Source organism: Cynocephalus volans, chromosome 7 (genome assembly GCF_027409185.1).
Source record: "Cynocephalus volans isolate mCynVol1 chromosome 7, mCynVol1.pri, whole genome shotgun sequence".
Lineage (NCBI taxonomy): Eukaryota > Metazoa > Chordata > Mammalia > Dermoptera > Cynocephalidae > Cynocephalus > Cynocephalus volans.
Window position 1 is genome coordinate 100,593,319 of NC_084466.1, and position 14,220 is coordinate 100,607,538.

General features: G+C 39.7%; 1 protein-coding gene across 6 annotated transcripts in view; it reads left to right on the forward strand.

Annotated features, from left to right (window-relative positions):
• RUFY2 (RUN and FYVE domain containing 2) overlaps positions 1-14,220 on the forward strand; it is a 53,820-nt gene that overhangs the window by 34,162 nt on the left and 5,438 nt on the right. For 4 of the 6 annotated variants that reach the window (XM_063102543.1, XM_063102545.1, XM_063102544.1 and 1 more), the window contains one exon: positions 1,686-1,734. The exons of the other annotated variants lie outside the window; for them this stretch is intronic. In XM_063102543.1, coding sequence (XP_062958613.1) covers positions 1,686-1,734 — 49 coding nt within the window. Of the gene's footprint in view, positions 1-1,685; positions 1,735-14,220 lie in introns of those variants that run through there. 6 annotated transcript variants of the gene reach the window in all.

The window sequence follows — 14,220 nt, forward strand, 5'->3', positions numbered from 1 at the left end:
TTATATTTATGGGAACTGTAATGGATGCCCCCTTTTTTAAGGCCACTTTGGCAATATGTATGATAGAGGGGCAATTTTTAAGCCCATGTTTATGAATAAAAGCATTTTAATTAGAAATAATATCAGTAAATTCTCATACAGAAAGTATTTTCTGTGGTGAATACTATTAAGCTGTTTTCATTTTGTGTTCAGTTTTTCTATACATAGTGTGGTTATACCATTACTATTGTGGCCATTATCCTATTAGGGTCAGTTTTTCTTTTCTTTTTTTTTTTTGGCTGCTGGCTGGTACGGGGAACTGAACCGTTGACCTTGGTGTTACAGGGCCATGCTATAACCAGTTGAGCTAACTGGCAGGCCCAACGGTGAGTTTTTCTGAGGTATATTTTGTAGATGTGAATTCGGCCAGGAAAATTTGATTATTCTGTCAATAATATTTTTAGTGTGTAGTTTTACATTATTTCCACTGTAAGAGTCAATATGAGCCAGAAAAAAGACTGGCACTTTGTTTTTATGTTTTGGAACAAAGCGTCTGTAGGGCAAAGCAGGTTTCCAATGTTCTGTTTCAGTAGCAGAGACTTGTATTTGGTATACCTTTTGATCTAGTAATTTCCTTTCTGAGAAAAATAATACAGTTGTTTTTATTCATTCTGGTTTTAATGAACAACTTTTGTGGTGAAAAATTTGAAACAAATTGAAAGTTCAACAGTTGATAATAATTGTATAAACTATTTTATATTCCATGTAACCATTTAATATAATGATGTGGCAAATACTTAGTAACAAATTAATAGCTGTGAGCTGTTCAGGATATATTTTTAGGTGAAAAGAGCTGGTTATGGAAAACTCTGTAGATAATGATTCCATTTAATTTTTTAAATTTATTTTTATTTGTTTATTTATTTTTTGGTGGCTAGCCAGTACAGGGATCAAACCCTGGACCTTGATGTTATTAGTACTATGCTGTAACCAGCTGAACTAACCAGCCAGCCCAATGATTCCATTTAAAATACTTAGACACATACAATCATAGACATGTAAAGAGGATTGTCTCTAGGTAGTGGGATCACAGATAGGTAATTAAATACAGCTTTTTATAATCTGCATTTTCACTAACATATGTATTTTTAAAAGGTAGAAAATATCACACCATGTCTTCTATAGTATTTTTTCCCTTAGCACTTCTGGATCCACTAGAGGAGAAATACTTTGCATAATGGTTAGGATGTGGGTTTTGGGGTCACACATACTGGGGTTTGAATCCTGACTCCCCCAGTTACCACCTTTGTGACCTCTTACAAGTGACTAAGCCTCGTCAGGCGTTTCTTTCTTCATCTTTAAAGTAGGGTTTTATGAAGATTAAATGAGATTATGCATGCAAAGGGTATAGCATAGTTTCTGATACACAGTAAACCTGTTATAAGTGGTAGCTGTTAATTTTGTCATTATCACATAAAAATGCCAGTATTTCTTTCCTTAAAAAATCAAGTTTGTAATCTGAAAGATATCTTTTTGCTTTAGGACATTTAGAAAATATAGGGAAATATGAAATATCCTAGCCAGAGATCATTAGGATCATATACTATATACAATTTTATATCCCATGAAAAACTAATACCTTTCTAATGAATTACTAGGTGTATGATATGTGTACTGAAATTTGGACCGATTTGTAATTTTTTTAGATCGAAACTTAAAATAGAAGATATAAAAGAAGCCAACAAAGCATTGCAGGTGAGTAGAAGATGTTTTCCTCAAATAGGAAGGTATGTGCTATATGGGAAAGTCAATAGAAGGGAAAGCCCTTGTGTAAATCTAAGGTTTTGTTAATGAATCCCAGGATATATGGGGCAGAAGCACTGGATGGGGAGCTTGGATAATGGGGGTCCACCTATTCCCTGTACCTCCAGAATGACATTATTAATAATTCTCCTGTTGGAAATTGACTTTAGAAATAATTTTGTTCACTTCCCTGTGTGGCATGATAGAGTGAAATTGCTTCTGAACTTGAGAGTACTCGAGTTCCTATGCCAGTCTATTACTTATTAGGTTTTGATTTTCAGCAACTCACATATCCTCTTTGAGCCCCAGTTTCCTTTTCTGAAATGGGTTTATGATTCTGCATAGGGTTGGTTTGAATATCGAGTAGGCTGATATGTGTGAAAATGGTTGGTACAATTTATCAGTAAAGCATTATAAATGTGTCTGAACACAACCCCTTCTACAACTATGGGAAAATAGTGTCTCTGTGAGCACTTCGTTGACAAGTGGCTTCCTACCCCACAACTTATTCCATTTTTTTATCAAAGTGTTACATGAACATAGTTTTTTAAAAAATCATGCTAAAAAGACTTAAAACCAAAAAAATGTATAACAGTAGCGGTCTCTTATTCTTCACTTCCTTGTCCCTTATCTATCTCAGCTCCTGCCTCCCCGAAGGGAGCTACTTTCAGTTCTGTAAGCTGTTTCTTCTGGCATTTATCCCTGTATTTCTAAGTGATATTCAGTGTATACTGTTTGCTCTTGATTCATCAGCTTTAGACCTATCTATTGACTTCCTAACATGGTAGATGAGGATTTTTCTCACTCTTACTCTAGTCTTTCTCTAAAGTTTTTTGTGGAATTCATTTACTGTGTATTCTTCTTTCAGTTTGTTTGTTTTGGTGGCTGGCTGGTAGGGAATCTGAATCCTTGGTGTTATCAGCATCATGCTCTAACCAAGTGAGCTAACTGGCTAGCCCTCATTTACTGTATATTCTTTATTATGACTATTTAAATGTTGTTCATTGCTGGGTCAGGTACTGTGATTGTATTCTCTTACCTGAACTACTTTTTATTTCCTGTGAATTTATAATTGCACCCCTCTCTATTTCTCTCTCTTATAAATTAGTTTAGTTGTATTTGAACTCATAAGTTTTCTGATACCTTCAGACACCACTGTAAAATGCTTCTTGATAAAGTTTTTCACATGGTAAAGTGTGTCAGGTAGTTGGTTAGTTCACTGGTTTTTCCTTGGAGGAATTCTTCCTGGAGTTCTCTGCTCTCCTGCTCATGTCTATTCTGGCCTGGTCCCTCTTGTCCTGACATTTCCCTTTGCTGCTCTTCTTGGAATTCTTTTTACCCTTCTGTGTGGGAGCTCTTGCTGCCTGAACTTCATAACTTATTTCTTGGCTTACTCCCTTGTTTTCGGCAATACATCCTTCAGTAGCCTCCTGAAAGACGGTAAACAAAGATAAAGATTGTACGAAGTTACACATCTGAATATGCCTTTATTCTGTTCTCATACTTTATTTATGTATTTATTGGCGGCTGGCCAGTACAGGGATCTGAACCCTTGACCTTGGTGTTACCGCACTTTTTTAGCAGATGGGTGGATACATGGATGTTTGCCCAAACCATCATTATTTAAATTGTGAAAAAATTTTTTCATTGTTAAATATATCATGTATACAAAATAATGCACATAAAGTACAACTTAAAAACATCTGTATACCCTCTGCATAGCTTCTGATAGTAGAATTTGATCAATACCTTAGAGCCCCATTGGTGCTTCCTGATTGCATTCTTCTCCTGTAGTAACTGTCCTCTACTTTGTGTTAATCAGTATGTTGCTTTCTTTATAGTTTTATCATTCGCAACTATTTTTAACAAAATATCTAGTATTTTCAGTTTTTATATGTAGGTAAATGGATTTATATGTGTCTTGATTTTCTTTTTCTTTTTTCATACTATTGACCATTTAAAGGATCTGGGACAGCTGTCTTAAACTATTTTTCATGTTCTGCATTTTGTCTGATGGTTTGTAATGTTCTTTAACTTGTTCCTCTATCTCCTTATTGCCTGCAAACTTGAAGTTAAATCTAAAGCCTTGGTTGGATTTAAGTGCAATTTTCTGTTGGATTTTTTTTATTTCTGCTACCATATTTTTAATATTCAGTAGGCGATCATTTGCTTATTTTTCCCCAGCAGAATTTAAGGCAAGCAATTCTTTATTAAAAAGAGATAAGACTTATGCATAAGGAGTCAGCAGTAGAAAAGCTGTCTCCCCAAGAGAAATTGGGAAGGGTTTTTAAAGGAAAGCAGCTCCTCAATTGATACTGGCATCTCGCCTTGATTTGATATCTTTTTTTGTTTGTTTTCAAGGGCCACCACCTATTTTTTTTTAAGTTTATTTATTATTATTTTTTTACATTCTAAGATGTTATGGAGCAGTTGAGGGGAAGGGGGAGATGGGCAAAGGAAGGGGAATATGGTGGGAGGAGGAGGAAGGGCAGGCCGAGGCCTATGGCACCCCCTTCATTCTGGCAGGGGCGTCCTGGGTGCTTCCAGTGGCGGCTCTGGTCTTCGCTCAGCTGGATGCTGACGGTCGGATGGCTCCCATGGGAGCCTGGGGCACTACTGCCAGTGGCTTGGTGGTCATCACTGGGTTGGATGCAGACATTGGGGGGGCGTGGCTGAAGCCCTTGGCCCTCGCCCAATCCCCAGCTTGGGAGCCTGGGGTGCTTCTGCTCCTTCTAGGTTTCATAGGTGTTCTTTACTGGGTGTTAGACTTTTACTGGTGAATACCAGAACTTTGTCCCTGGTCTGTGGATGTTTTGTGTTTTCATTTTTTTAAAAAGATGACCGGTAAGGGGATCTTAACCCTTGACTTGGTGGTTTCAGCACCATGCTCTCTCTCAAGTGAGCTAACTGGCCATCCCTATATAGGGATCCAAATCCTCAGCCTTGGTGTTATCAGCACCATACTCTCCCAAGTGAGCCATGGGCTGGCCCTGGGTTTTCTTTCAGTTCTGTGTCGGATTATTAGCTGCCCCCACCACTTAAGCTCTGTACTGGAACTAATTTGTTGTACTTTTCTTCCTTCTAAAATGGGGAAACTTCCAGTGGGAACCAGCACTTGAACCCTGTGGTTGAGCTAAATTGCTGCTTTGCTGCTCATTACCTGGGGAAGGCTTTTCGTGCAGCTCAGATTTTAATTGTTGACCTTGTAAGCACTTGTGTGTCTTGTGAGATTCGGTACACCTGGGTTGTGTGGAAACTCTGGGCCTGAGTCTTTTAAACAAACTGCACTCCCTGCAATTCTGTATTCCTGACCAGTCTACACTGAGTGGGCCTGTGCTGATTGCAGGGCAGATCAGCTGTCCATGCTGTGCTCCAATAATCCCCTGGTGGGCCTGTCTCCCCCATCCCCTGCATTCCAAACACTTCTCATAGAGCGGGCCATGTGCTGGTCCCTTGCTATGACTCACCAGCCTCTGAGTGGCTCCTTTTTTCAGTTGTCTGTGGCCAGTCACTTGTATGTGGGTCCACAGGAGCCCTGTTAGTGGTCTTGCTGGCTTGGAGGGCCACGAAGGCCCTCTTCTCTCCTGCAGCCTCTAAGCAACTTAATACAAACCATCAGCTAAAATCCAGGGCACAGCAGTGGCATTTGTCAGCTCTTGCTCTGTGTGCTTGTCAGGGCCAGCCTTGAAGTGGTTGGGGCTCGAAACAGTCAGAGTGGTCCTTTCTTTCTCTCATCATGGCTTCTCCTGCATTCGTGCACTCCGTAGGTCTCTCCTCTTCTTCCCCTGAGGTCTGAAAGCCCCAGCTTGGCAGTCGTTGCTTTTTAATAGTTGTAAATTGGTTGATTGTGGGAGAGAGTGATGCTGGGGACCATCTATTCCACCATCTTGATTCTGAATCCCGATCTGATATCTTTACGATGGTCTCGTGGGGGTCAATTCCAGGAATATCTTGCATGCAACTCCCACAGGGGTCTTATGGTTAACCTGTAAGTTGATTTTTACAATTACAGGGAAAGAAAGATTGGGTAGATAATGATAAGTTTTAAACAAAGCTAACAGTTTTTAACAGGTCTTGGGGAAGGGGTTTTGCAACTCAGTGAATTTCTGTTCCCCTCTATCTCAGTTTATCAGGGCAGTTACTTTTATCAGCGCCATGGGCTAATCATGTGCCCTGGGGGCCTTATGACTAAGGAGTGGAAAAGTAAAATGTCCTCTGCAGGGAAAAATGGAGTCAGTTTGGTTCACCAGCCTAGCCCTGTCCTGACTCACATGCACATAGTACACCATGATTCACTTAGGGTAGATAGCATAGTTTTGTACCCATTTGTCCACCCCTTTCCCTCCTCCTCCTCCCACCCCCAACCACTATTCTACTCACTGCTTCTATGAGAACCACGTTTTTTGTTTGTTTTAGATCCACTTTTGAGTGAGAGCATGCAGTATTTGTCTTTTTGTGCCTGAACTTCACGTAATTTGATGGTTTCCAGTTCCATCCATGTTGCTACAAATGGTATCTTTTTTTTTTTTTAATACCTGAGTAGCATTCCATTGTGTATATACACCACAGGTTTTTTTTTTTAATCCATTCATCTGTTGATGGACATTTAGGTTGATTCCATCTCTTGGCTATTGTGAATAGTTCTGTAATGAACATGGTAGTGCAGGTGTCTTTTTGATACATTGATTTCATTTCCTTTGGGTGTATACCCAATAAGTGGGATAGCTGAGTTATAGGGTAGGTCTATTTTTAGCTCTCTGAGGAACCTCTATACTGTTTTCTACAGTGTTTATACCAATTTACACTTCTACTAGCAGTGTAGGAGAGTTCTTTTTTCTCCACATCCTTACTAGCATTTGTTATTTTTTGTCTTGTTGACAATAGCCATTCCAACCGGAGTGAGATGATATCTCATTGTGGCTTTAGTTTGCATTTGCCTGATGACTAGTGATGTTGAGTATTTTTTCATGTGTCTGTTGGACATTTGTATGTCTTCTTTTGAGAAATATCTGTTCCGGTTCTTTGCCTATTTTGTAATTGGGTTGTTTTTTTGCTGTTGAGTCATTTAAGTTCCTTATCTATTATGGATATTAGCCCTTTGTCTGATGTGTAGTTGGCAAACACTTTCTCCCATTCTGTAGGTTGTCTCTTGAATTTGTTGACAGTGTTCCTTGCTGTGTAGAAGCTTTTTAGTTTGATGTAGTCCCATTTATGTATTTTGGCTTTAGCTGCCTCTGCTTTCATAGTGTCACTCAAAAAAGCACTGCTCACTCCCATTTTGTGTAGTGTTTTCCCTTTATTTTCTTCAGTAGTTTCATAGTTTCAGGTCTTAAATTTAGATCTTTGATCCACTTTGAGTTGATTTCTGTGTGTGGTGAGATATAGGGATCTAGTTTTAATCTTCTGCATATGGATATTCAGTTTTCCCAGCACTATTTGTTGAAGAGACTGTCCTTTCTCCATTGTATATTTTTGGCATCTTTGTCAAAAATCAGTTGGCTATAAGTGCATGGGTTTATTTTGGGGCTCTCTGTTCTGTTCCATTGGTCTATTTTTCTGTTTTTATGCCAATACCATGCTGTTTTGGCTTCTATAACTTTATAGTTTATTTTGAAGTCAGGGAGTGTGATGCCTCCAACTTTGTTTCTTTTTGTTCAAGATTGCTTTAGCTACATGGAGTCTTTAGTGGTTCCATACAAATTTTAAGATTATTTTTTTCTATTTCTGTGAAGAATATCATTGGTATTTTGATAGGGATTGCATTAAATATGTAGATTGCTTTGGGTAATATGGACATTTTGGTGCTGTAATTCTTCTGACCTATGAACATGGGATATCTTTTCATTTATTTGTGTCCTCTTCAATTTTTTTCACCAGTGGTTTATAGTTTTCATTGTAGAGGTCTTTCACCTCCTTGGTAAACTTTTACTCCTAGGTATTTCATTTTATTGGTAGGTATTGTGAATGGGATTACTTTCTTGACTTCTTTGGCTATTTATCATTAATAGCATATAGGAAGGCTGTTTATTTATGTGTTGATTTTTTTTTTTAATTTTTATTTTGTCGATATACATTATGGCTGATTATTGCTCCCCATCACCAAAACCTCCCTCCCTCCTCCCTCCCCCCCTCCCCCCCAACAATGTCCTTTCTGTTTGCTTGTCGTATCAACTTCAAGTAATTGTGGTTGTTATATCTTCTTCCCCCCCACCCCGGTTTTTTTTTTTTTTTGTGTGTGTGTGTGTGTGTGTGTGTGTGTGTGTGTGTGTGTGTGTGTGTGTGTGAGTGTGAATTTATATATTAATTTTTAGCTCCCACCAATCAGTGAGAACATGTGGTATTTCTCTTTCTGTGCCTGACTTGTTTCACTTAATATAATTCTCTCAAGGTCCATCCATGTTGTTGCAAATGGCAGTATTTCATTCGTTTTTATAGCTGAGTAGTATTCCATTGTGTAGATGTACCACATTTTCCGTATCCACTCATCTGTGATGGACATTTGGGCTGGTTCCAACTCTTGGCTATTGTAAAGAGTGCTGCGATGAACATTGGGGAACAGGTATACCTTCGACTTGATGATTTCCATTCCTCTGGGTATATTCCCAGCAGTGGGATAGCTGGGTCATATGGCAGATCTATCTGCAATTGTTTGAGGAACCTCCATACCATTTTCCATAGAGGCTGCACCATTTTGCAGTCCCACCAGCAATGTATGAGAGTTCCTTTTTTCCCGCAACCTCACCAGCATTTATTGTTCAGGGTCTTTTGGATTTTAGCCATCCTAACTGGGGTGAGATGGTATCTCAGTGTGGTTTTGATTTGCATTTCCGAGATGCTGAGTGATGTTGAGCATTTTTTCATATATCTGTTGGCCATTTGTATATCTTCCTTAGAGAAATGCCTACTTAGCTCTTTTGCCCATTTTTAAATTGGGTTGCTTGTTTTCTTCTTGTAAAGTTGTTTGAGTTCCTTATATATTCTGGATATTAATCCTTTGTCAGAAGTATATTTTGCAGATATTTTCTCCCACTCTGTTGGTTGTCTTTTAACTCTGTTAATTGTTTCTTTTGCTGTGCAGAAGCTTTTTAGTTTGATATAATCCCATTTGTTTATTTTTCCTTTGGTTGCCCGTGCTTTTCGGGTCGTATTCATGAAGTCTGTGTCCAGTCCTATTTCCTGAAGTGTTTCTCCTACGTTTTCTTTAAGAAGTTTTATAGTTTCAGAGTGTATATTTAAATCCTTAATCTGTTTTGAGTTGATTTTAGTATACGGTGAGAGGTATGGATCTAGTTTCATTCTTCTGTATATGGATATCCAGTTATCCCAGCACCATTTGCTGAAGAGGCAGTCCCTTCCCCAGTGAATAGGCTTGGTGCCTTTGTCAAAGATCAGATGGCAGTAAGTGTGTGGGTTGATTTCTGGATTCTCTATTCTATTCCATTGGTCAGTGTGTCTGTTTTTATGCCAGTACCATACTGTTTTTGTTATTATAGCTTTGTAGTATAGCTTAAAGTCAGGTAGTGTTATGCCTCCAGCTTTATTTTTTTTGCTCAGCATTGCTTTTGCTATGCGTGGTCTTTTATTGTTCCATATAAATGTCTGGATAGTTTTTTCCATTTCTGAGAGAAATGTCTTTAGAATTTTGATGGGGATTGCATTGAATTTGTATATCACTTTGGGTAGTATGGACATTTTCACTATGTTGATTCTTCCAATCCAGGAGCATGGGATATCTTTCCATCTTCTTGTATCCTCTCTAATTTCTCTCAGCAGTGGTTTGTAGTTCTCATTATAGAGATTTTTCACCTCCTTGGTTAACTCAATTCCTAAGTATTTTATTTTTTTGGTAGCTGTTGTAAATGGGCAGGCTTTCTTGATTTCTTGTTCTGCATGTTCACTATTGGAGAAAAGAAATGCTACTGATTTTTGTGTGTTAATTTTGTATCCTGCTACTGTGCTGAAGTCATTTATCAATTCCAAGAGTTTTTTTGTAGAGGTTTTAGGCTGTTCAATATATACGATCATGTCATGTGCAAATAGGGACAGTTTGACTTCATCTTTTCCAATCTGGATGCCCTTTATTTCCTTCTCTTTTCTGATTGCTCTGGCTAGTGCTTAACACTATGTTGAATAGGAGTGGTGAGAGTGGGCATCCTTGTCTAGTTCCTGTTCTTAAAGGAAAAGCTTTCAGCTTTTGCCCACTCAGGATGATATTGGCAGTGGGTTTGTCATATATGGCTTTAATTATGTTGAGATACTTTCCCTCTGTACCTAACTTATAGAGGGTCTTTGTCATGAATGAGTGCTGAACTTTATCAAATGCTTTTTCAGCATCTATAGAGATGATCATATGGTCCTTGTGTTTGAGTTTATTGATATGTGTATCACATTTATTGATTTGCGTATGTTGAACCAACCTTGCATCCCTGGGATGAATCCCACTTGGTCGTGGTGAATAATTTTACGTATGTGTTGCTGTATTGTTTGCTAGTATTTTAGTGAGGATTTTTGCATCTATATTCATCAAGGATATCGGCCTGTAGTTTTCTTTTTTGGTTATATCTTTACCTGGTTTTGGTATCAGGATGATGTTTGCTTCATAGAATGAGTTTGGGAGATTTGCGTCCGTTTCGATCTTTTGGAATAGTTTGTAAAGAATCGGTGTCAATTCCTGTTTGAATGTTTGGTAAAATTCTGCTGTGAATCCATCTGGTCCTGGGCTTTTCTTTGTTGGGAGCCTTCTGGTAACAGCTTCAATCTCCTTTATTGTTATTGGTCTGTTCAAGTTTTCTACGTCTTCATGGCTCAGTTTTGGGAGCTTGTGTGTGTCCAGAAATTTATCCATTTTCTACAGATTTTCAAATTTGTTGGCATATAGTTGTTTATAGTATTCTCGAATGATTCCTTGTATTTCAGATGAATCAGTTGTAATCTCGCTTTTTTCATTTCTAATTTTTGTTATTTGAATCTTCTCTCTTCTTTTTTTTGTTAGCCATGCTAATGGTTTGTCAATTTTATTTATCTTTTCAAAAAACCAACTTTTTGATTCATTGATCTTTTGAATTGTTTTTTGGTTTTCAATTTCATTCAGTTCTGCTCTGATCTTAATGATTTCTTTCCGTCTGCTAATTTTAGGTTTGGATTGTTCTTGTTCTTCTAGTTCTTTAAGGTGAAGTGTTAGGTTGTTCACTTGCCATCTTTCCATTCTTCTGAGGTGAGCATTTAATGCAATAAATTTCCCCCTTAATACTGCTTTTGCAGTATCCCACAGGTTTTGGTATGATGTACCATTGTTTTCATTAGTTTCAATAAATTTTTTGACTTCCTGCTTGATTTCTTCTTGGACCCATATGTCATTAAGTAGAATGCTGTTTAATTTCCATGTGTTTGTATAGTTTCCAGAGTTTTGTTTGTTATTAATTTCTAGTTTTAATCCATTGTGGTCTGAGAAGATACATGGGATAATTCCAATTTTTTTGAATTTATTGAGACTTGATTTGTGACCTAATATGTGATCTATCCTGGAGAATGATCCATGTGTTGATAAGAATGAATATTCTGAGGTTGTTGGATGGAATGTTCTGTAGATATCTGCCAATTCCAATTGGTCTAGAGTCTTGTTTAGATCTTGTCTTCTCTCCTGATTCTTTGCCTAGATGATCTGTCTAATATTGACAGTGGGGTGTTCAGGTCCCCTGCTATTATGGTATTAGTGTCTATTTCCTTCTTTAGGTCTAATAGAGTTTGTTTTATAAATCTGGCTGCTGCAACATTGGGTGCGTACATATTTATGATTGTTATGTCTTCTTGATGGATCAATCCTTTTATCATTAAGTAGTGTCCCTCATTGTCTCTTTTTATGGTTTTTAGTTTAAAGTCTATTTTGTCAGATATAAGAATAGCTACTCCAGCTCGTTTTTCTTTTCTTTTTGCATGGTAAATCTTTTTCCATCCTTTCACTCTTAGTCTATGTGAATCTTTATGGGTGAGGTGGGTCTCTTGTAGGCAGCATATAGTTGGGTCCTCCTTTTTGATCCAGTCAGCCAGTCTGTGTCTTTTGATTGGGGAATTTAAGCCTTTTACATTGAGTTGTTATTGAAAGGTGTTGATTTATTCCTAGCATTTTATTGGTTGTTTGGTTGTCTTACGTGTCTTTTGTTCCTTGCTTTCTGATTTACTGTTTGGTTTCTGTGTTTGTTGGTTCCTTAGGTTGTAGATAGCATTTTTGTTTGCTTGTTTTCTCTTCATGAATGCCATTTTTATTATACTAGTGGGTTTTGATTTTTCTTGGGTTTTTATGGCAGTGGTAGTTATTTTTCAGGAAACAAACCCAGTACTCCCTTGAGGATTTCTTGTAAGGGTGGTCGTGTGGTAGTGAACTCCCGCAGTTTTTGTTTGTGTGAGAAATATACTATTTGCCCTTCATTTCGGAAGGATAGCCTTGCAGGGTAGAGTATTCTTGGCTGGCAATCTTTTTCTTTTAGTATTTTGAATATATCATCCCATTCCTTTCTAGCTTTTAGGGTTTGTGATGAAAAGTCTGATGTTAGCCTGATTGGGGCTCCCTTATAGGTGATTTGACGCTTCTCTCTTGCAGCTTTTAAGATTCTCTCTTTGTCTCTGAGTTTTGCCAATTTGACTATAACATGTCTTGGCAAAGGCCTTTTTGGGTTGAATACGTTTGGAGATCGTTGAGCTTCCTGGATCTGAAGATCTGTGATTTTTCGTATACCTTGGAAGTTTTCTGCCACTATTTTGTTGAATATGTTTTCAATGGAATCTCCATCTTCCTCCCCTTCTGGAATACCTATGACTCGGATATTTGAGCGTTTAAGGTTGTCTGATATCTCTCTCAGATTTTCTTCATTGTCTTTGATTCTTTTTTCTTTCTTTTTGTCTGCTTGTGTTATTTCAAACAGCCCATCTTCAAGTTCAGTGGTTCTCTCTTCAACTTCGACAAGCCTGCTGGTTGAACTCTCCGTTGTGTTTTTTATTTTGCTGAATAACTTCTTCAGTTCAGCAAGTTCTGCTACATTTTTTTTCAGGACATTGATTTCCTTGTACATTTCCTCTTTCAGATCCTGTATACTTTTCCTCATTTCCTCATGATGTCCAGCTGAGTTTTCTTGTATCTCATTCAGTTTCCTTAGAATTATCCCTCGAAATTCCTTGTCAGTCATTTCAAGGGCTTCTTGTTCTATAGGATCTAGAGTTTGAGATTTATTAACTTTTGGTGGTGTACTTTCTTGATTTTTTGTATTTCTGGTATCTTTTTTTTGATGTTTATTCATTGTGGCAGGGGGTTTCACAGTCCACCGGTTTGAGACTATTGACTTACTAAGATGTTGCTGTGGTTGCCAATTTGGTATGGCTACCTCTGTGACTGCTCAGTTGGCCTCTAGTGCCTTGTGTGTATGGTTGCCTCGGGTCTTGGGCCTCCCCGGGGAGCCACCTTTCTGGTCAGCTTGGACCCTTCTGGGCTGGTGGATCACGTACCACAGGGTGTGTGATCTCTGTTGAGCTTTCCCTTCCCATGCAGGACTTCTCTCTGTTCCGTGTGCTCTGGCCCAGGCTGTTGGATCATGCAGTGGCGACCCCACAGGGTGTGTGGTTTCTGTCGAGTCTCCCCCTCCCTGGCCGCACGTCTCCCCACTCTGTGCGCACTGGGCTGGGCTGGGACGTGTCTTCTGCAACCCCTGTCTATCAGCTGGGCCTTCAAGACCCTGCTCGTCACCGCCTCGCCCTGGAAGTCTACCAGGTTTCTGCTAGGCACAGACGACCGGTCACTTTGGGTGCCTTTGTAGCACTGTGTAGCTCTTTCTCGGGACTTGTTCACTTTTGTATCCCCCCGGTATGGACTGAGTCTAGCGCCCGCCTTCAGCCTGCTATCCGGCAGGTTCAAGCAGACTTGGGAACTCTCCTACCACACTGTTCCCAACCAGAAATTGGTTAGACGTTTTTCCAAACAGGTGGCCGCAGAGATGGTATCTGCCTCCCAGTAACAGGAAGTTTACTGGGGGGCCGGAGTCCAGGGTGTGGTGGAGTGACAGTCGGCCCCGCCCATACTTCCTTGCCCTCCCAACACTGGCCGGGGACGCCCCACGCCACCAGCCCCACCAGAGAACCGTGGAGGGAGTGGGGGGGGGGCCGGCCTGCAGGGCCTGGGAAGCCCCGCGCCGGGGCAAGCAAGTGGGAAGGCTTAGTGAGGAACCGAGCCGGGCGGAGCTGCCAGCACCAGGGACAATGGAGGCAGCCCCGGGGCGGTGAGTGAACTGGTGATGCAGGCGGAAGCCAGGTGGGCGTCAGCCCCCCCTAGCAGGGCTGGGCCAGGGGTCACTCACAGGGCTGTGCCAGGTCGGGCGCTCACTCTCTGCCTCTGGTTTGTCACCTTCCCTGTTCTCGGCCGCTGCCGCCTCGGGCTGTTCAGTTGGTCCCGTG